General features: G+C 42.5%; 1 protein-coding gene across 1 annotated transcript; it reads right to left on the reverse strand.

The window, feature by feature from the left end:
- Positions 1–6,879: 6,879 nt before the first annotated feature.
- Positions 6,880–17,283, reverse strand: WNT16 (Wnt family member 16). The gene is made up of 4 exons (XM_059395641.1): positions 16,923–17,283; positions 16,490–16,731; positions 14,264–14,550; positions 6,880–7,377 (listed from the first exon to the last, which is right to left on the reverse strand). The coding sequence occupies exons 1-4, from the start codon at positions 17,015–17,017 to the stop codon at positions 6,913–6,915; spliced, it is 1,089 nt and encodes a 362-aa protein (XP_059251624.1). The 5' UTR covers positions 17,018–17,283; the 3' UTR covers positions 6,880–6,912.
- Positions 17,284–23,597: the final 6,314 nt, after the last annotated feature.

Genomic DNA, 23,597 nt, shown 5'->3' on the forward strand with positions numbered 1-23,597 from the left:
CCTGCTCAGGTGGACAAGCCCGATTCACCAGAGCCAGTGAATTCCCCGCCGAGCCTTAGCCGCACTGTCTGCAGCAGAAGGTCCAACGGGATTGCTCTGTTTCCTGTAGGTAGAGCCCTCACAGCTGAGGGGAGGAAATGCCCGCTTTCGGAAGTCAGGTTTTAGCTAAGAGCCCAGTCTGAGCCTCAGAGGTTCTCTCATCCTAAAACTTCATGTGAATTTTTCAGTTTATCATTCACAGATGTTCATTTTAACACAGAACTCTTTTCAAATATTTTAAAGTTCAGCTTCCAAAAATGTTTAGCTTCTGCATACCCACGAGGACTGCGGGCCTGCATAGGGAAGTGCAGTGGGCTTTATTTGACCAGCACAGAAAGGAGCCTCGAGGATAATGTCTTGCTAGTCCGAGCTCTGAGCAGAGCGGAGATCCCGAGGGAAACGATGCTGACCGCTATGGTTAGGGGGAGGGTTGGTGGTCAAGGTGGTGGTGCCCGAGTGTCGCGGTTCTGCGGGGACGCCCCCGCGTGGCAGAAGTGGGAGAGGCCGCTGGGGAGCAACTCCTTGGGTGTGACGTCAAGCTGTGGGCCCCGGGGAGGGCAGCCCACCTGACGTGGCTTTCCATTGTCCCTGAGGGAGAGGACCATAGGTTTAACTTCAGTAAAAAGAAGCTTGTACTTCTATAGAAATCTGAAACGTTTGTCCCAGGAGTGAACTGTTGACACCTTACACGGGCATGTTAAACTTATGTCAGGGAAATAGGCCGTTTGGGGGAGGTTCCCTCTAGTAGTTCTATAGCACTGGGTGTGTCGGACATGAACACATTTGCAGTTGTGACCATTGCAAATTGGAGATTGTAGTTCTCTGTCGACGAAGTTCTGTTTCTCAAGAAATGATGAAGTGGGTATCCCGGGAAAGAAAAAGTGTTCAAGCCAGCAAAAGGAGAGAACTTCTCATACTGAATGGTGAAATTTATTTTTCAGCTTGTAAAATTACTCTGCCCCTACCCATTAAATAGGGGGCATGTTGAAGAGACGTTACCACATTCGCTTTTTCAGTTTTTCCACCTTGCAGGCTTGCCTCGTAGAAGCCCATTCGGAATACATGTTGGTTGTGTGCCCGGGAGTTGAGATGAAGCAACCTCTGTGGATAAGACATTAAACTTACACAATATTATGTGTCCATTATATCTCGGTAGAGCTGGAGGGAAAATAAAAAATGACACAACTTACCCAAAAACCTACTAAAAAAAAAAAAGGAAAAGAAAAGAAAAATGGGGATTATGTACTAGAAACAAAGGTGATTACTGACTTACATTTTGTATATTTACCCCCTTCTTTAGTTAGTGAAGAGTTCAAGGTGTATTTAAATGAGCAGTTAAGTTTGGTGACATTTCTCTTTTGTCCAAGAATAACTGGGGGTACAAGAGGCCACCCTTCCTTCGTAGCTATACATGACCGAGTGGATATGGGCATGGCTATGAGGGTTTGACTGTTACTAGCATGCAAAGGGGAAGGCTCCTTGGTTTTCCATAGAAGCATGGAGGTGAGCCTACCAGAGGGTTCAGAACGGCGAGGGGGCAGAGGGAACCGGGCAGCTCTATGCCCCGCAACTCGTTCTGCTTTTCCAGTCTTGCACATCCCTTAGAGGCTTTCACTTACTCTGCAAATTAAAAAGTCACATACAAAAACTGCAGTTTGTGTTGACGTAGTCCACATTTATTATTACTTTCCTTTACAATCAGTGGGAGAGGCTGCTTTTTCGAACCTGATTTTGTTCCGAGTGGGTTTTTCTAATCATGCAAATCACCTCTAGTGGTTTTGTTTCGGATATGAATGTAAATCATTACCAATGGTAAGTTTCATCCATGTATTAAAAATGACACTTTATGTAACAATTGGCTGTAAGCACAATAAAAAGGATGTAAGTATTTATTTAATGTCGCACTAAATTAGTTTGATCTTTACCCCTAGTCATTTCCTTTTGGAAATGATTGTTAAGCTCCTACAAAATCCAACTGTTAACCACACTGGGATCTAAAATAGCAGGAAATTTAAATCACTCTGAGCTTAGAAATCAAGAGTCAGTGTCTTTTAATTCTATTTCATGGTGAATGCTAAGCTCTCAATTCTTCCGTCACTTCACTACTGTTCTTCAACCAAGTTGATACAGCCAAACCCTGAAGGAACATCCCGTAATTTTCATTATATTTACAAATGCCTCCAACTCTTTAAATGGTGTACTGTAAACTTAGTGTGTGACAATCTTGATGTTGCTTGAGGCACAATAATATAGAGTGGCTAAGGGCCCAGACTCTGAGGAATACATAGAAGTTACTGGAAACAATGCCTGGTATAAAGTAAGCACCATCTAAGTGTCTGCTATTATTTTCTATTTTAAAGGAAATAAGTCCCTGGTGTCCCCCCCCCCACTCCCATGTTCCCCTTTCATGCTGTGCCACACGCATTTGTCCTTCTCAGGTTACCCCATCACCCTACTCCAAGAAATGTTATGACTTATCACATCTGGTCTATTGTGAGACTGAAATTGGAAAAAAAAAAAAAAATCAAGGCTTTCAAGCCAACTTTCTTCAGAAGAGCTTGTCCTGAGGAGTATTCATGGTTCCTGGAAATGGGATTTGATTTTTTTCTTCTGCAAGTCAGCTAAGTGGATTACAGTGCTCTGGGTCACAGACTGACTCCAAACAGGTGGATCTCTGCAGTCTTTGGTGGTCTTTGGGACGTGATGTGACAAGTATCATCCAATTGCCTATCAATCAATATTTTGATGGAAAGCTTTTCTGATTCCTCATTTTAAACCCAAACCTACCGGGGCACCTGGGTGGCTCAGTGGGTTAAACCTCTGCCTTCGGCTCAGGTCATGATCCCAGGGTCCTGGGATTGAACCCCATATTGGGCTCTCTGCTTAGCGGGGAGCCTGCCCCCCTAACTGCCCCCACCTGCCTCTCTGCCTACTTGTGATATCTGTCTGTCAAATAAATTAATAAAATCTTTTTAAAAAAAATCCTTAAAAACAAAACAAAAACCCAAACCTAACAGTCCTGATGGTACTTCAGAAAGTTAAAGTGTGTGGCTTTTTGTTGCTTTTTTTAAAGGATTTATTTATTTGATAGAGATCACAAGTAGGCAGAGAGGCAGGCAGAGAGAGAGGAGGAAGCAGGCTCCCTGCTGAACAGAGAGCCCGATGCGGGACTCCATCCCAGGACCCTGCGATCATGACCCGAGCCGAAGCCAGAGGCTTTAACCCACTGAGCCACCCGGCCGCCCCTAAAGTGTGTCTGTAAAATACCGATGGGATATGTCACATGATTATAAAGCTGCAAATATATACATGGTCATAGCATCTAACTTGTATAAAATCCTATTGTTATTCTAAATACAACTATCAGAGTTTCTTTCAGAACAAAAACAATGATCATCCAGATTGGGAATAAGGAAATAATGTAATTGTTTATAGTCAAACAAATTAAAGTGTTTTTAATGTTTTGTAAAATACTACTAGCAGGGAAATGTTTCAATCAGCAAACTTATTTATCCAGAGGTTACAGATAATGCCATTTGACAGGTTTTTCTCAGTAGCATTTTCAGGCAATCATCATTGCCTCTTACCACTGCCTCTAATTAGGCAGCCCCCAATTTACAAAATAGTTGAACTCCTAAGTGTGAAATTCATACACGACATCCACCTCCCCTCCCCTTTTAAGGTCATCAAGGGCATTTAAAGAAATGAAGATACTTTGTATCCTATACATGTATCCACAGCTTGCTTTGTGCCGCTCTAAGCCTGACCCACGTGCTGCCAGAAAGCTGCTTTCGAAACACATCACTAGAGCTGAGGACATCTAATGACTTCGCTGCCCAGCACCCGGGTACTTTAATGGTAACATCAACCCTGGTTTTCCTCTGTGGATTCACCACTTCCCTATTCTCAAGCTATGTGGGTTTAGTTAGAAGTGACCTCACCGCCAGGTGCCAGCCTGGGTCTCCATTACCTTAAGATGATCAGTGAATTTATCCCCGAACCCCAGCTTCCAATGGCCATTCTGATTGGTTCAGGGATGGACATATTAACCAACTGGAGCCAATGGGACACAGAATGACCTTTGCTGGGCATTCTGTGAAGAAGGAAAAAACAAAGTTTTCCATCTCTCCTATGGGAGCAACCAAAAAAGAACCTCTCTCTTTCCTTAGAATGAGTGGTAGGAGAAGGCGAGGTCTGGGGGGCATGTGGCAGCCATGTTGCTAAGAAAAGAGGAGAGCCTGGGGCCACTGGGGGTGGGAAGCGTCCACCCCACCGTGTGGGGCCTGAAGTAGAAGACAACACTGCAGAAGCCAGGCTGTTTCAGCTAGAGCTGGAAAGACCTGAACCATGGCGAGTACAGCATTGAGATTTTTGATCAAGCTTCACAGGAACCAGGCACAACTCTGGACTTTCAGTTATGGAGTCAGTGTATTTCCTTCAATGTTTGTCAGTCTGAGTTGCATTTTCTGAGACTTGCTACATGAAGAGACCTAAGTAACACAGGCAAAATCATCCAGAATGGATAGGAAGACTTGGGCTCCACAACTTGTATCCCCCAGAGCTCCATGGTGCTACCTCAACCATGATGGGGAGTGGGAGGAAAATGAGCCAAGCCCAGGCTGTCGGTCAGTAAAACGGGGGAGACTTCCAAGGATGGCTTCTGTGTTGAAGCCAGGGAGGAGAAGTAAAAGAAAAAAAGTGAAAGACACAGCTTGGTTCTTAGGAGTTCCTGCTCAGGCATCCCAGAGAGGAGAGTCTGAGTTGGCATCACTGTCTTCTTCAGCAACAGCTCAATAGTAATTGGGTATTTGGGAATTAGCATCTGTCTGGTTCTTCCAACTGGTTGGTAAGGTAATTACAAAAAAGATGTCTAGTTAATAGAAGAAATCGGTTGTTAATGGGAACTATTCTTTATCTTAAAAAAGAGAGAGAGATTGCTTATTTTCAATGCAGACAAAATAGATTTGCTGTGCCAAAAAAATAAAATAAAATAAAATAAAATAAAAGACATGAGAATAAGTGTCTCTCAGTGGACGCTAGATTGGTAAACCACTCTTTTAAATAAGTACTATAATTATTCAATTATCATTTCTGAATTTCTCATTTATAAATAATTTTTTTTGTTAGACTTTAAGGGCCACAATTAAATGGTTTGCCTTGAATTTAATATTACACATGCCTGAGATGTTTTCCATGGGTTTTCTCTTTTTTTCACTAATAATTGCTCTGCCTTGGTAAATAAAATGAAAAGGCAAAAGAATGAGACCTGTGGACAAGGAAACATTTCTTTATAATAAGAAAAAGAATATTCTTTCTTTGTCCTTTCTGAATTTAGAAATTTTCCCTATATAATACTGAAATGTTTAACAATTCATAAAAAACATAAGCATCTACATTTAAACACAACCTTAAATATAGCCCTGTAATATCTACCAGGAACCTTGTAAAATATGATGAATATACATGCGTGGATCCTAAACTTAGAGATACCATTCAACATTCACATGGAAATGCAGCATTACATACAAAATAATAAATATCCAGGATATCAAATCCACAAATTGATCATTATTTTGATTTAGATTCTCTTACCAGTTAACACTTTTACTGCATAATTTATTATAATAACCTTACAAATTAAACATAACTAATTAAAAGCAGAACTTAACTAATCTGCTGAAATAACACAATTCTCAGTATTTTGCAGCATATTTTAACCTATAACATCTAAAATTGTCATTTTGACAAGAAAAACACATCCATATAACTAACTACTCAATTAACTTCTTTTCAACGTTTAAAAAAGGTATGGAAAGAAACAGAAGCTAATCTTATTTCTGAGATAATTTTATTGCCCTTGCTCTTGGGCTTTGGCAATAAGTGTCTTAAGTGTCAATATATATCATATAACTTAAATACTGTATTTACAAAATATATAACTTTTTTTTAGCAAAATACTATACAAAATACTGTTTTTACACATTTAAAGGGTGCTTCCCCTTACAATGTATGAGAGCCCTTTGTGTTTTTACCTTTAATTTTCCCGCCTGCTCTTAAGATCCCTCTCTTCCCCATTATTTCTGAGTTGGGGTTTTAAGAGTAGCAACAGGTCTATCATTAAAGAACAAACCAACAACACTACATGTTAACTCACTTGAATTTAAATTTTTAAAAAATGAAGCCAAGGATAGGAAAAGTGCTGTATATCTGACTGAAATTTTTCTAGATAAATTCTCCTAGTTAAAAGGCACTTAAAATCCAAACCATACATTTTACTTTTTACGTTTACATTCTTCCCTTTTGTCACTAAACATCTCTAGCAAACACTTTCTAGGCACACAGTATCACTAAGGGAAATTCGTTTTGATTGCCCTTCTTTTGAAATGCATGAAGGGGGAACTAAGCACCCAGTACTTCTGTTAACTTTCCAGCATCTGTTTCTATGCGCGAACTGTATGATTTCTTCATCTAAAATGGTGAGAGGATAAAGGAGATCCTGTTTACTGTTCCTTGCTGCTAGAAGAAGTGTCTTTCAAAAATGCCTCATATTCCCCCACTACTGCTGAGTTCCACAATCCAGGATCTTATCCTGAATATGGACCAGGTCTTCCCGCATGAAGGCTCCTTCCTGTTCTTTCCTGCTCAGGAGTCAGATTATCTTCCTGGTGTGTCAATATATATTTCTAAACCAGCAAAAAATGAACCTAATCTTTGTCAACTCTGCTCCTTCCTCCCCGCAAATCCACACGCTCTGTGTGTGATCGGCTATCCGTTGGGTAAAGGGAGCTCAGCGCCAAGCGCCAGGGTCTGGGACTTAGAGGAGGCAGGGGTCAGCTTCACCAGGCCTGCACGGTGAGAGGCTGGCCGGAGGGGCTACTTGCAAGTGTGGACGTCAGTCATGCTTTCACACCTCCTGCAGCGGACGTAGCAGCACCAAATAAACTTGCACTCGCACCTCTCCACGTGCCTGACCACGTGGGTGTTGTAGCCTCGGCCACAGCAGAGGAGGTTGCAGCCGTCCGCGCCCTCCGACGTGCGGTTGCATTCTCTGCCTTGGGTCCCGGGGATCCCTAGTTTCTTATCCTCGACACAGTAATTGGGAGACTTATTAACGTAGAGGAGATCATCCTTGCGAATGGGTATTTTCTTCTGATCTTTGTCTCTTCTGCGCATTTTCCTCTTTATTTTGTCCGAGATTTGGACACTGTTTTCGTACTTATCCTTCAACAAGTGGCCAATCTTTTCAAAAGAAGACATAGTTTTCCAGCACGTTTTCACAGCGCAGGAGCCGGAAACTCCGTGACATCGGCAATCCACGGACATCAACTTGGCGACAGCCTGAAACCAACCGTAATGGTATTAAATAGCATTCGTGAAGGGTTCCCCCGCATCCCCGGCCCCGCACCCGAAGCTCGACTTGATCTCATCCCTTCACTTTCTGAGTCTGCTTAGTCCTGCCTAAAGGTGATCGCTTTGAACATGAAGGCTCTTTACAGTTGCTTCAGGGGTCAAGTGTTCTGTTCTTCTCTTGACCCTGCCAAGCAAATACTCCCAAGTCTTGAAGTGGTGGTCCGGGCTGCTACTGTTACTGGGGGCGATCTGAGACAATAGAGGGAAACCACTTCTATTTCCATTTCTTTGTAGAATTCTGGGTGTGAGAGGATGCCCACGCATACTTCCCTGTTCGACACCAATCACCTTGCAACTAAGAGTGCGCGGTTCGTGGACCTGCAGCACCGACATCCCTCGTGGGAAATGCAGACTTCCAGGCCCCACTGCAGACGCACAGCACCAGAATCTGCATTTTAATAAGATTCTCCGGTGACTCCTACATGCATTAAGGTTGGAGAAGCACTGAGAGGGCAGGTGTCGTGGGCGCGCACGTGCACAGAAGCATCAGGGGAATTTAACTAATAACAGGGGCTCTAATCTCTGAGATTCTGACTTAACCCGCAGAGGTGCCGTCTGAGCAGCGGCGCTTCCATAAAACTGCTCAGATGATCCTAACGGGCATCTAAGCATGAGATCTACGGAACTGAGAGCTCCCCGGTTCGATCACTGTAAAAGTCCTTACGTTCACGTGGGCGTGGGGGGGGGGGGGGGACCGCGTTATCCTCTGGTCACAGACCACATGAGAAACCCTGACTAATCAACTTAAGTTGGTCAGAAGGAGAAGGGGCTGGAGAATGTGGTTGCTCCCAGCACATTCTTCCCCTCTTCTGGAAAATTAACTCAAAACACATGTCCTATTCCTGATGGATCGGTAGCACCATCCCCTCGTAGCAGAGGGGTAATATATGTATGTAACTCTTCAATTCAAAGTGCAGAGTTTGGTTTATTCAGACTGAGGAATTCAATGAAATTACATATCTCCGTAAGAGCCCACTGCCTGGCCCACATTAGAATCTAAATAAATATCCCCTCTCCGGAAGAAGAAGGTAGTACAGGAAGAGTTGAGAGAAAAATGTGAAAAGAGGCTAACAAGGCAAAGGCAATGTAGAGATTTCAAGAACTTTAGGGTTCTGCTGTCTTACACCACTGGGCTAGTCAGCACAGCTTCCTTCAGTCCCCAGAGGATGGCAGAGCAGATTAATAAATCGCCAGGGCTAGCTCTTGTGTTGACGGTCTGTCAACATGCTGGGTAAAATGAAAAAGTGATCTGTCCGCTCCATAACGTGGAAATTATGTGTGTAATCGCACCAAAGAAAGGAAAAACTTCATGGCTTAAATTCCACTTACACTTCTTATCAAAACTATAAAATGACAAGGGTTTATGCTTGGCTATTTTATACTAAACCCGACACTGACATGTTTGTGGAATGTTATGTTTCCTAACAAATTGGAGTTTCTGAACTATCTAATGAGACAGAATATTTCGGACAATTTATCATAGTTGCAACCTTGAGTGAGAGCATATGGTATTGATTTGTGTAATATTTGATACTTCTTATTAGTGTTTAAAATAATAAACAGAATAATATTTAAACCCTGTCCTTTACAGAAGAGAGCACATATGCTTTTTGTGAATTCACAAAACGGAGAAGCAAGTAGCTATGTCTATTTCTTATTAACGCAGGGCAAAAGATACCTCTCAATGATAATGAGAGCAATTTATAAAGTATGGCACACACAAAAAATAAAGTATGGCGCAAACGCTTATTTGCTTAAATTTATGGCATTCGATAGCCACAAAGACTTCAATTTTTTCAAATGGCTCCAGGCAAATAAATGTTCAAATGAACGCAATCTGTGTACTTTTGTTCAGATTTTAAAGGCTTGGAGGATATGAGAATAAGAGAGCTCAGTTAATGCTAGGTAATAACAAAACAAATTGTCCAAAGAAAGCCAAAAATCAAAGAATGTCTGTTTATGTATTTAAACCTGATCAGCATTCCTTCCAGTCATCACTTGGTGATTTAAAGCCGGCTCTTGCTCAGAATCTTACTGAGGGGCGGACTTTTTCTTTCATTAACCAGTTCAGACATCACGTATGGTGTTGCCAATTTGCAAAGCACGGAAGACAGAGTAGATGCTCACCAAATACTTATGGAATGGTTAGTCCAGCTCACTGGAACAAGTTTTAACTCATTCTCTGTTGGTCATATGAATTGGAAGGAAGAATTGAAAACCACCTTTAGCAAAAGAGTCACTGCCAGAAGAATCAATAGTATGGGGAGACCTTGATCCTGCTGGGTTCTCCTGCCATTCCTCAGTCCACAACTGTGTCAGTCCCCAGAGTGACATATTACTTGGTTTGAAAGATAAAAAGAGAGACTGATTTTCAGATCTAATGGTACCACCTGCTGAATGTGTATCGGAATTTTGGGAAGATTTTCTTGCCAGAGGAAAACTAGGGTCTTTTAAATACCTGGAGTTGGTTGTAACTTTTCAGGGATGATATTTTGAAGTTTTATTCTATTACCTTTCAGTTCCATTATCTTTTTGTCCTTAACAGTAAGTATAAAAATGGCATTTTCATCATCTACATATCTTACATTTTATCATATATATTTTATATTATATATAGTTTACCATTATATAGTTTAGGACAGAAAGCCAAATAAACTTCAAGGAGAGGAATTCCAATAACTTGACATGCAATTTAAATGATTATAGACCCAAAACACTCTAAGGAAGAAACTTGGACAAATAGGGATTAAAATAAAGCAATGTAATTACCACTAGGAGAATTTGATGAAATGCAGAGTTCTAGGGCAGATCTCACACACACACACACACACACACACACACTGTAGAACTTGGCTGTTTCTCAGAGCACCTCTTCATAAATTTTTTTACTTGATTTAGTTTTGTGGGAAGAAATGCCTTGCACACAGTAGGTCATTAGTGAATATGTACTTACATATTATTCCAGTTTTACCAACAATAAACAGCATGGTTAAGACACTTGCCTTTTACATTAAAATGTACAGGTGGGGGCGCCTGGGTGGCTCAGTGGGTTAAAGCCTCTTCCTTGGGCTCAGGTCATGATCCCAGGGTCCTGGGATCGAGCTCCACATCGGGCTCTCTGCTCTGCAGGGAGCCTGCTTCCTCCTCTCTCTCTGTCTCTCTCTGCCTGCCTCTCTGCCTACTTGTGATCTCTGTCTGTCAAATAAATAAATAAAGGTGGCGATATATGATCTAAAGTCTTTGTATCCAACAGGAGAATTTTAGTAGAACAGAGAAAAGTGAAAGTGGAAAATGGAGTATGTTTAAGGAACTTGCACGAACACTCCACAAAAAGGTATATTCTGAGCTTTTCAGCTAGGATTCTTAATTAATGTCAAATAGCCCTTCTGGGCTGTAGTGATAGCAGTCCTTTCCTGCTAACAAGAAAAGTAAAAGGCTAGCAACCGTCTGAGTAGCATGTGGTTATGAGAAAATTCTTTTCTCTACTCTAGTTGAGTTGTTAGGGTTTATAACGATATTAACAGAGGAATGTTTTGTGAACTATTGCAAACAGATGTGCACATTTTGGTGGAATATTTTTAAACTATGGGAGAGCAATTAGGAGGGTAGCATTTAATTTACTGGGCTCTTTGCGTTAAGTTTTGGTTTGATAAACTTCTAATGAACTGAAATAGGAAAGATGTATCATTAATATTAATGTAAAAATAGAAACTGCTTGAAAAATGGGCTGCGGAACTGCTGGCCCCACCATTTTGACTCCGAGGTAACCCAGCAGGCAATGATTGTTTTATCCAAACTTTACAGAAATGACCCAAAAAAAACTGCTGCAGAACATTTTGTTATAAGCAGTTCATTTTGTCAACTATCAGATGATCTGGTTAAGTTTTTAGGAAAACGGTGACCTAAGGTTGGATGGTTATATGTAGAATTCCTATTCCTCTGACCCATGTTGTCTCTTTCAGTCCAAAAATATATTTGAACCTGCTGAAAGGCAAAACACTTATGTGTTGTTCAAGTGCTTATAAATATTCTTGAAACAGGTCAATGAACATTTGGGGTTGGGCCCCTCCCACTTTTTTGAGTTACTCATCATAAAACAAATTATGGGGTAGGGAAACTTAAAAGTTTATGAGGTGGACAGGGGAAGAATGGAAATATTTTAAGCACACCAAAAGAAATACCCATAAATATTCCAAGTCACATTATTCCCAGAAGTTCTGCCCCTGGAAGACATCACATCATTCTGTTAGCCAATCACCATTCAGCAAAATTATTCTTGGAGTCATAACTTTAGGAATGGTGTCAGAAACCAAGTGGGAATCAGAGTACTTAAGGTCAGCGGTTAGAAAATCATCTATCCTGCTCATAGCACTACTAAGCGCCAGTACCCACATTTCTCTGAACGCTTTCCTACATTTTGAGTTTGGGATTTTGAGACCAAGAAAATCAACTCAATTGAATGCAGACCTTGAACTTTACCCAGAAGAATATGCCTATTAGATTAAAATCTTAATTGCCAATTTTAAAAATGGAGTTGGTTGTTCTTCCTTGTTAGATAATAGCCTGCAAACTTGGTTGGTTTTTGTTGTTGCTGTGGTGCTGGTGCTGGTGGTGGTGGCGGGTTTTTTTTTTTGGGCCACCAGTGGAAAGAAAAATACAAAAATGTTTGAGTTGTAATACTTCCTGAAAAAAGACCAACAAAAACAGCAGTCCAGGTAATATTTTGTAATATTTTAAGATTCCATCTAGACCAATGGGGAACAAAAAGATTCAGTAGGGAGAACCCTGAAATTGACAAAAACTGAATGTATATGTTTAGGCTGAATTGTTTTCTGCATAATTAAAATGGCAGAAATCCCGGTAATGTGAGAAGATTGTTTTTTGCCAACAAACACAGTGGATTAAAATTGATGCTAAACGGTTGTATGTTTTTAATAAACTCAGAATATAAATAATAGTTTAAGATCAAATAGTTACAGAGGCAAATACTGTTACCTAATTTGAAACAACACATGAGACAGAATAAAACTAAATAGCTGCCTAATGATACTAATAAAAACACAGAATATTTCCGACCTTCTCACAAGTTTGGGGATAATCTTTATTCAAGGGAATTAATTATGACATCAATTTCCAAGTTTTGTTTTCTAGTTAAATTTTTAAAAAGCTCTACCAAATTGTTTAAAGAACAGCTAAAGAAGATTTAAGATCTAAATCGATAATCAATATTCATTTTTTGTTTTTAAAATATATTAATTTGACTTATTTTAGTATTTTTCTCATTTTAATTCTAAAGTTTTAAAGAACATACATTAAAAAATGTAAACATATATTTAACCCTCTTTTATAGTCATATGTTAGAAATAATTTTAAAAATCCTTTATTGGCGAATATTTAAATTGAAGCAGACCCCATTCATCGAATTTTTTTTCATGCAAAACCTTAAGGAGAAGAGATACGTGCATAACTACATGTTAAACAAGAGTTACTCTAGTGTGATCAGTTAACTTTTAAAGCTTCTAAATAAAAATATGAAAAACCTACCTAGATATTTACTGACTTTCCTACTTTCCATTTTGCTATTTTATATCAATATTCAAATTGAATTGAAAATTCAGATTTGAATTTGAAGTGTTATGGTGATAATAACATTTATGGAGTTTTCTGTTTTTGTATTATAAACCAGAGCGGTTAAGCAAAGAAAGCTGGTTGAAACTTGCACCTATTCTAAGTGGGTTCCATTTATTCCAAAAATGTAAAACAAATGCAACATGTATTTTAAATATTCCTGACAGACACGGCAACTTGTTTTAATTTATTTCAGGAGATTGTGGAGGATTGCAATGACTACTTTGGGACTTTTACAGGTTATTGGATATTACAATAATGTAGGACATGTGCTGATATTCCTTGTCTTGAAAAGATTATTACAACATAGAAAATGTATATTCATAAGAAAGTTTGGACTGTTTTAGGAAAATCGCTATGAATTGCCAAGTAATTCAGCTATGTTGTAGAGCTCAAACTTTATGGTGTCAATAGTCATTTAAATAAATATGTAAAAGGTAAATTAAGTTACAAATTGATTCCATTTTGAGAAAACTTAATATGAAAAATCAGAATTCATAAAAAAGTTTAATTAGATGGTGGTTCTTCAAATTTGCCTACCCTTCAGTCTTACATATATTTAAGTATTCATACATATAATATATCTTAGATTCTTATCTGCAGTTATCATTTTTACAATGTATCTATATCACTTTATAATAAAATAACAAATTATCTTTTTAAAAACTTTGTTTTACCAAAATGTTAGTATATTCCCGGATGTATTCAAGAATGCTTGCTAGAGAATGTAAGGACATATCGATAACATGTTTGGGAGTTCATTGCTCACTAAAAATAGATTTAAAAAATCAAAATGCAAATTTGAGGTGGAATTTGATTCAGTCCCATTAGAAAGGCAGATTCTATAGACGTTAGTCTGGCTCTCTCACAAATGGAACAAAATGACCCCAAAGGCACATCTACGCCTATTATTTTATAATTGGTGTTCTGGGTGTACAAAGTACAAAATCACCAATACATTCTATAATCAGATTCAACTCCTATCAGATGGAGAACTGAAACTAAGTCAATGTAGAAGTTATCCATATATAATAAACACACATACATATTATACATATATATGACATATATTTCTCAGACTACAACTGTATGTTTTTCAAGTCATTTGGACAGATGCATTCAGAAGTGTAATCCTAGTGTTATTTACTTAAAGGAACTAGATTTCATTCCATTTTCTGATACGTACCTGCCTTCCAGCTTCGTTGTTGTGCAGGTTCATTGCTAAAAGTACTTTGCTTTCTTTTCCTGTAGTGTTTCTGATGGGGAAATCTAGGAACTTTCTGCTGAACCACATGCCATACTGGACATCATCGGAGCAGCCCCCCCAGTGCCAGCCTTCGCTTGCTGAACCGCCGTTCTGTAAGGTGGTGTCACAGGAGCACTCGGTCATGTTGCCTGCACTGCAAGACCTGGTCACAGAATGCACCAGGCCTGCTGCCATCACAGCATAAATAAATGCTGTTTCCTTGGTGCCTAGAACAAAACATAAATTGCTGAATGAAAGAGCCAAACCTCTGTCTGTTTATGTTCACAACAAAGCTTCCTGTTCATCCTCTTAGCAGGGAAGCTGTTTTTCAATTGCTTTCAATGGATACTTTTAATGAGGACATATTTAGGAAGGATGATTTCATAGTGTTTCAATCTTTCAAAAAAGCAACATTAATTTTCAGTATTTCACTTGGGGGGGTTATATATTGTGTATCATAAATTGTCTTCACACCTTAGAATCATCTGTTTATTTTTAAAATTAAAAAATATGCCAACACCTAGCTCTGTGCTTAATAGACAATAAAAGTTTAATAAATATGTGTCGAATTTAAAATTCTCTGCATGGATACCGCAAATGGTAATACAATGCTGAAAAGAGTCCAGATTACTTTTTAAAAATTTATCATTTTGAAAGTGTTCTCATGAAACACGCTGAAAAGTTTGGTGTGAGTTTTGTTTGTATGTTGTACGCTGGTATGCAAATTAGGATTAAGCAAAGTCCAAAGCAATCAGTAGATGTTACAGTTTACTTTCATATCAAAGACCGTTCTTTTTTTTTTTAAAGGAAGATATTATAAATAACAATCACAAATATTAATATTAAACAGTTAAATATCTTATATATTACTAGCTCATCCTGAGGCTGAAAGACAATGAAAGGATTGAAATGTCACCAGAAAAATAAAAAAGAATTATTATAGACGATCACTGAATACATATTTAGCACACCTACAATAAAGATAGAGCTAAACTCTTTGCAAATTAAAGTCCCATCAAAACATTAGCAAAATGGACTAGAAGAGGCTCAGCAGGTGACCTTTTTTCTTTTGAGATGTTAAGATTAGAGTAGAGTTGCATGCCCCTTGTCCCATAAACCTTTTCAACAGCTGATGTTCTGCATTTCAGCAACTGAAACTTTTTTCTTCTTTTTCTCCTCCTCCTCCCCCTCCTGTTCCTTCTCCTTTTCCTCCTCCTTCTCTCTCTCCCTTCTTCCTCCTCCTTTTTTTCCCCCCTTCTTCCTTCTTCACTTCTTTTTTTTCTGCCGCGGGGGTCCGGGCTCCTTCGGAAGGGCGTGCCGCCCAAAACGCAGCGGGGCAAGCGCACTGCTTTGGCGGCGATGTGCGCAGGGGACGTGTGGAGAAGGGTCCAAGGAGGAGGGAGAACGGAAACGAATGCGAAAAACCACAACGAATCTTTCGGCTCCCAGGTTCTAGAACTCTCTGAATCGGCTGAGATTTCTAGAACAATCCTGGTTCCCTGTGCCTTTATCCCTACGGAGTAACCAGGCACGTGGAAGCGGAACTTTTACTGCAGCTTCCCGCGCCGCGGGTGTGCAACGAGGAGGGAAGATAGAGAAGGGAAAGAGAACAGAGGGGAGAGCCAAAGTAGTCGCGCTCGGGAGAGCCGCACGTTGAGTTGCCCAGGACACTCCCTTTAGAAACCAGCATTATTCTGTCCACCCCGCGCTCCGAGGTGCCAACAAACGCGAGGCTTAGCTGCAATTAGCCCCTTGTCCAGGGCTCCGTGCGCAGCGGCGCTGCTTAAATCAAAGCAGATGCGGCGGCAGCATTCCCTGCTGCCGACATCATGTTTCTCCAGCTGGTCACCCACGTAGGGGGGCGCTACGGGGTCCGAGGGGTCGGCCGGGTGGAGTGTCAGTTTTTCTGTAACTCCCGCCCGGCGCCGCGGGAAGGAGGAAGAGCTACAGCTCCTAGCGCCCGGCTCGGGACCCGGGGGGTCACCCCCCCTCCAGGACCGCACCTGCACCCGGGCCTGGCTTCCGTCACCCCCAGTTCTCGTCCACGAAAGGACCTCTTTTGGGATTTAGAGAGCGACGGACCACGCAAGCGCTACTCTGTTTACTGTAACTTGGAGGAGTTGTCGCCCTCCATCCCGCTCCATCCCGGAGGGTCCCGGGACTTACCGCTGCTCAGCTCGTAGCCAAAAAGAGGGCTGGTGCCCGGCGGGGCGGCGGCGGCGACCAGGCAGTTCCACCTCTCGTGTCTGAACTGGCTCCTGCACTCCTGAATGCCCAGCCGCGCGCCCTCTCCGATGCTCGGCAGCAGGTACGGTTTCTTCTTGCACAGCTCCTTCTGGCGGCTGTTCAGCGGCAAGTTGGCGCAGCCCAGCTTCTCCGGAACCCCAAAGGAGGCGATGCCCAACCACCTGTAAGACACCGCCGTCCCTAGCGTGAGCCGCTCCCCAGCTCTCCTCTCCAATCCCAGATGTTTTCCCGAAAACTGGGTCATCCGCCCTAGGAACCCCCATCTTGCTTCCCCTCTTCAACTGAAAGTTCCCTGAAGCTGGGCACCCCTTTTGCCACAACCCGCGTGCGCCCCTACTGCCCCCATACTCACATCCAATTTCCTTGGGCTCCGCAGGGGAACAGCGCGAGCAGGGCTGCCCACAGCGCGCACAGGCGCGACAGTCCCAGGAGCGCCGCTCTGTCCATGGCCCCCGCATGGAGTCCCCCAGCCCCAGCCACTCCTCTGCTCTCCCTCCCCAGAGGCCCGCCAAGCCAGAGGTCAGTTCCCCAGCACCGAGTTGTCCGTCGCCCTCTTTCCCCCTGCAGACAACATAAAAAGAAGGCCAGCGGTGGTAGGGGCTCTCCGCAGCCTTCCCCTGGCTCGCAGGGAGCAGTGAGAGGAGGTGGAGAAAGGAGCCTGGGGCCCTCCTCCTGCGACGAGCTGGAGGTGTGCAGGAGGTGCGGGAGCGTCCCTCGCCGGAATAGGTGAGAAACTTGTGTTGATGTAGCTCTGTCTCCATCGCCCCCGGCCTCTCCTCCCATCTCCTCCCCCTGGCCGCGCCTGGAGCCTGATTGGCCCAGCCTCGGCCCCGCATCTCATCATCCCCGGACCTCAGGCTCCCATTGGCTGCGAGGGGGCTCCGCGGGGGGCGCCCGGGCCCGCGGCTCCCGGACGGCGCGTCCAGACCCGGGTGTGTTCTCGACCTTTCCTCCTGTCACGGTCTTCTGTGAGCGGGGCCCTGCGGGAGGGGTATGGATTCAACCAGAAGACGGCTAGGGCCGCTTCTGTCTTAGCAACCCTGGGGGAAGGCGTGGGTCGAATGGGAGATGTTTGCGTTCCACCCACCCTGCTCGCCTTCGGATTAATTACCCTCTGGGTGGAGTGGCTGGAAAATCTCACTGCCCCGTTTCTTTCCTCTCCTTCACCTCGCTGGAGAGGAATCGTTTTGAGTCAGATACAAACAAGTTGACCTTCCCACACTCTGCTTGAGGTCTCCATGTGTCAGGAGACTTGAGATGGGGGAAAATGCTGTCGAGCTTGGGGATGTCGTCGTTTAAATAGTTATTTTTAGCGAAAGAGAAGGTTCTGGCCTAGTGTCTAATCAACCATATTTAAATTGTGTTACGGGATTTCGTTTTCCCGGTTTGTCTTATTTTTGGCAGTCTTCTTTGAGAGCACTGTCAGAAGATGGAGGGCAGAGAAGGAATGCGGGAGAGAGCTTCTCGGAGAGCTTTCGAAGAGATGAGGCTTGCGTCCTTATCCTTATCTCGAGTCCATATGATGGCTCACGTGGAGACCTTGGACAGGGCTACACACTGAAGGCACGTTTTAGAAACTGACTTACTAAATGCCTACGTGTGCCCAGTGCTGGGGGTGGGTGGAATTTATAAGGACCATATCCCTTCCCTTAAGTTCACAAGCCAGCCACAGAGACAAATCTAAAACAAAAGAATTTGAGATTTCAGTGCAGGAGAGGATAGAATCCAGTGAGGTACTCTTTGGAGCCAAAGAGAGTTCAGAAGCCAGAGAATGTCTGGTGGCTGGCGGTTTAGGAAGGTTAGCTAACCAGTGTTTTTCAGGATAGAAGACCTCTGCCAGAACTGTGACGGCAAGTGTCATTTAGCTGTGGTATCCGGAAGCCTTGCTCTCCTTGTCGGTGACACAAAACTTTTCTGAGAGTGGTCACCTGCTCCCTACAGGACTTCTGAAATGGCAGTCAATTCTCAGTTTAGACATACCAGCTTAGTGGGTGCCATAATCCAAACTTATTCAAATAAAAGATTGGCTTTGCTTGCATTCTCCTCAAATAAAGGATTTTATTGGCTGCACAGCTCCTATAGAAGTCCAGAGCAGGAAAAGCGCACTGAAATTCCCATCCTATCCCATTCATTCCTTTATCCAACAAACATTTGTTGAGTGAACACCATGTACCAGGTCCTAAAGCCACATTGTAATTTTTAGAGAGTCAAGTTGATGATAGGGTGTAGTTACTGATCCAGAAATATTTTGGCTAATGGCTAGTGGCCTCGCTCAAAATCAGAACTTTCATCCAAGCTCACTTTATTCTGTGAGCCTCTCCAGGGGGGGATCATGGAGCACTCTGTGCTGTATCCCCGCCATTGGGCCCAGTGCATGAAATCTTGGTTTTGAACACAAGTTATTGAGTGGATTAATGTGACCAGGAACGCCCTGGGCACATAGCTAAGTGAGCTAAACAATGAAACAAGAGAAGTGACTTCCTCTTTGGGGAGATGGGGGAGGGGAAACCATTAATACTTAGGGATTATTCTGTTCATACTTCTTTTTTTTTTTTTTTAAAGATTTTTTTTTAAGATTTTATTTATTTATTTGACAGACAAAGATCACAAGTAGACAGAGAGGCAGGCAGAGAGAGAGGAGGAAGCAGGTTCCCCGCTGAGCAGATAGCCTGATGCGGGGCTCGATCCCAGGACCCTGGGATCATGACCTGAGCCGAAGGCAGAGGCCTTAAACCACTGAGCCACTCAGGCGCCCCTCTGTTCATACTTCTAAAGCAAAGGATACTTATTTCCAGGAGTGGGTAGAGTTGAAGAAATACCCTTTTCATTCAATGAACAGACATTTGGGGGCTTTTTTTTTTCCCCTGCCAGGCATTGTGAACTCATGCACTGAAACCCTCACAAGTGCCTCCAACATTCAATCTCCTTCTTTTTCTCTCCACATAAAATTTCAACCCTACCCCACCCCACTGCTACTATTTTATAGATTAAAAAAATGAATTTGGAAAGGTTAAACACTTTCTCAAGGTCACTCAGCTAAGAAGTAAGAGAATCAAAATTCACTCTTATTTTAGAGGCCTTGTTCTTTCTACCACCATAGACTGCTGCCTAATCTGATTCACAATTTTTTTTTTCCCTGATTAAATCCCACATCACTAGGCCTCGGGATCTAAATTTCTCTTTTGTGCCCCATGGTTCTTTACGTCCCAGCTCACAGATATCTCCATCAAAAGAGATGTTCTGGGGGCGCCTGGGTCGCTCAGTGGGTTAAAGCCTCTGCCTTCGGCTCAGGTCATGATCCCAGGATCCTGGGATGGAGCCCCGCATCGGGCTCTCTGCTCGGCAGGGAGCCTGCTTCCTTATCTCTGTCCGCCACTCTGTCTACTTGTGATCTCTCTCTCTGTCAAATGGATAAATAAAATCTTAAAAAAAAAAAAAAAAGAAAAGAAAAGAAAAGAGAGAAATTCTGTTCTCTGAAGATAAACCCCACAGTGGGTCTCTATTACGTGGGTCTCACTGAGACAGATGTCAGTCCACACAGACTTCTGCCCTTTGCCCTCTCTTCGCTCTCTGGTTTCTGTGGGGCCAGTAGGAGCTGTGCAGACAGCAATGGGTGAATTGGGTGGTTGAGGTGCCCACCTGTCAGCCAGTTACAATCTTGGGCAATTAATGTCACCATTGAGCCTCGGTTTTCTCACCTTTAAGAGGACAACAAACTCTCTTTCAGATCTCAATCTCCAGTAGGGCTGGAGGGAGGGAGGTTGTGTGTGTGTGTGTGGTTCAATGTGTGTGTGTTTGTGTTGTGTGGCTGTGTGGTAATGGGGGGAGGTGACTAGTGGATTTGCTGGTGGATTTGCACTCCCAGAAGGAAGAAACCTTAGTCATTGACAAGGCATGTCCACCTGAGTGATGGCCCAGTTTCCAGGATGGCACAAGCTAGAGTTTTTTAACCGCCAGTTTTTGGCTTCAGTTCAAATTTTGTTTCTGAATTTCAGTGAAAATGAATTATCTTAATTGCAGAAATCTTTTTAAACAGTTGAACTTTACGTTATAATCTTGTCAGGTCATATGAAATTTTATTAAAGGATAAAGGAAGTCACAGATATTTTATTTATTCTGGGACAAGAAAGTGAGGGGTCTTTCATAATCTAATTTATATGTCTAATATAAAGTGTTTCATTTCTACTATCATGAGTGAGGTTTATACTATTCAGAGAGAAATAAAGTAAACGATGGGTGAAATCCAAACATATGCATAAATGCACATTTCAAAATTTTAATTTTTTAAGTAGCAGGCAGGAGCCTTCTTTCCTATTTATTATTTTCAGTTTCATAATTTGGAGGGAGGACAAAATATTAACCAGCCAATAGAATATGACCTGATGGTTTACTGTGTTCTGCGCATTTCCAAGTTTCAGGGACCCATCTCTATAAAACATTGCAAAGATCATACCATTCATCCTTCAAAATACCAACTGATACAATGTCATCTCATGATCGGATCCCAGCTACCTAAAATTTGATCAATGCTAAGAAAAGCACCATGGGACTCCCAAGTTTGCACATGTCACCGGAGCATCTACAGCTTCTTGATTCCACAAGGAGATTGTGTATTTGAACCTGTTTTCCTAGCAGGGTACGGAGTTTTGAGCTGTATTCTGGAAAAGGATATTTAGGAGGAGAAAGCCAGATCTCAAGCTCATTCATTCATCCCAAAGGGCTCTCTTAAGGGACTGAATCTGTCGTGACCGGAGTCATCTTTGACGAGCTGGGCCCACTGATAAGGCGTTGGCTGGTAATAAATCCTACTGCCCACTCAGTGCAGTTGTAGATTATTAGTTGTAGAACCCAGAGGAGCCTGTTCCTTCTGGTAGTCTTCTCTCCGTCCCTGGGAAACTCAGCAAAAAAGTCTGCCTGCACAGATATGCCTTGGACTCTGCCTCTGGCAATCCATCAGAGAACGAGACTTCTAAGGGCCCCGTTGTAAGAATTTCTGCTGCAGATCACAGAGACTTATGTTCTGGAAACTGATACCAGAAGCACCCCAGCTGGTCTTAACTCCCACGATAGAACAGAAGACCAGAGGTGACTTTTTACATAACTGGGTCCCCATCCATTCTATTTTAAATTTCACCTGGAGGCTATCAGTGTGTGGAACAGAGCACAGGCTTGTGACTGTGGCTGACGGGGGGGGGGGGGGGGGGGGGGGGGGGGGGCAGAGAATGGCATTCTGGATGTCCTGTTGTCCTTTTGTGGCCTGAAAAGCCAGCAACAGTGACGGACTTGGAGCTGCAGAGGTGACACCAGGGGCAGAATCAGTAGGAAGAGTGGGAGTTGAAAAAGGATGTTGTCTTCTGTTTAAATCTCCCCAAGTATGAAAGCCAACATTTTTTTGTCTACTTGTCCTAAGAATTGAGGCTGAAGAAGAGAAGTGGCCTATCTCTAGTGGTATTTGTATGATTTACGCTATCTTTTCGGAATGAAGGAATAAAAGACCATCCCTGACGAATGAGAGAGAGAGAGAGAGGTCACTATTGCCAGAGGGCACAGGGAAGCAAAACACACAAAACTGAAAGACCTGGAGAATAGTGATTCTCTCAACCTCTCTTTTCAAAAAAAAAAAAAAATTTTTTTTTTTGAATTTTGTAAAACAAAGCAACTCGAGTGAGTTATTATTGATTTTAATAAGTTGTCAGGAAAACTACTTCAAAATTCCAGAATTTGGGGCGCCTGGGTGGCTCAGTAGGTTAAGACTCTGCCTTCAGCAGAAGTCATGGACTGAGGGTCGTGGGATCAAGCCCCACATCGGGCTCTCTGCTCAGCAGGGAGTCTGCTTCCCTTCCTCTCTCTCTCTGCCTGCCTCTCTGCCTGCTTGTGATCTCTGTCTGTCAAATAAATTTAAAAAATCTTAAAAAAAAAATCCGGAATTTACGTTTTTTAAATTACTATTGATACGAGCGATCCCTGGGCTGTCTATAATGGAAAAAACAAATTGTCTCTTCTTTTCCTTTTTAGTAAAATTGAGCAACCTTGACTTTTAAGGGAGAAAACTTTGGAGGGAAGAGTCCTTTAGAAAGATTTGCCTGTGTCTATCTTATTCTTACTGCTGGGTCAAATGACTAAACTTGATCTGACGTAATAAATATCCCTGCCGGTAAAAGACCAGTTAAACATCAGCCCGTGCCAAAGTTGCTTTTGTATTCAAGGTTGCCGCTCACGTTTCACCACTGGCTACCAGCCTCCTTGTGGGTGGGTCACGTGTTCGAGTGGTGGTTAAGTCTGGCCAAGCAGCTAACAGTGTTTGGGGTTCACTCGGGTCTCTGTCCGCACAGAGGTGTATCACATTTAAACCTGACCTTTGGTTTTTCACTCTCATGACTGAAATCCTTCACGATTTCCTAGTTACTCTCACTTACGTTTCAAATCCTTTGGTTTGAGTTCTAAATCCTTCACTCAGGATTTGACCAGAGCAGTCGTTTCTGATTAAATTCACTTGATTTCGGCACATTCAGTCTTCGTAGGCAGCCCAACTTCTTCCTCCCCTTTCCCATAAGTGGGGCCTGCATATTCCTACTTCAGTTTCCTGAGAAGCACTGCCTCCATGCCTAGAATTTTCTTCTCTTCCCTTTTTCAGTTCCCTAAACCCACCTACCTCTTCTTCAGGAAGCCTTCCACAGTGAACAGTATTGATGCCCCTCTCTGACTGGTTCCTATATCATCTGAGGAGCCTACCAGGAAATTTGTCACATGAATTACTTTTGCTCTCAGATATTTTTATGTGCTTTAATTGTAAGTCACCAGATAGGCTGTAAATGTCTTCAAATCCAAGTGTATGAGTAATTTTGTTGTGGCCTTCCCCCACCCTGCCCCACCCTTGCTCACAAGGCTGAGTATGTACTGGGCATTCAATAATGGTTGTGTGGTTGCTGTTTTAACAGACAAGGAATTTCTCATAACAGTGGAATCAATAAAGCATTACGTTAAGAGCTGTCAGCATTGACATAATCTACTAATTCACCACTTTTCA

This window comes from Mustela nigripes, chromosome 4 (assembly GCF_022355385.1).
Source record: "Mustela nigripes isolate SB6536 chromosome 4, MUSNIG.SB6536, whole genome shotgun sequence".
Lineage (NCBI taxonomy): Eukaryota > Metazoa > Chordata > Mammalia > Carnivora > Mustelidae > Mustela > Mustela nigripes.

Coding starts and splice junctions, on each gene's coding strand:
- WNT16 (XM_059395641.1), bottom strand. CDS start 17,017: ATGGACAGAGCGGCGCTCCTGGGACTGTCGCGCCTGTGCGCGCTGTGG. Junction 16,732..16,922: donor GGAGCCCAAGGAAATTGGAT/GTGAGTATGGGG, acceptor GGTGTCTTACAG/GTGGTTGGGCATCGCCTCCT. Junction 14,551..16,489: donor TGGCTACGAGCTGAGCAGCG/GTAAGTCCCGGG, acceptor GTTTTGTTCTAG/GCACCAAGGAAACAGCATTT.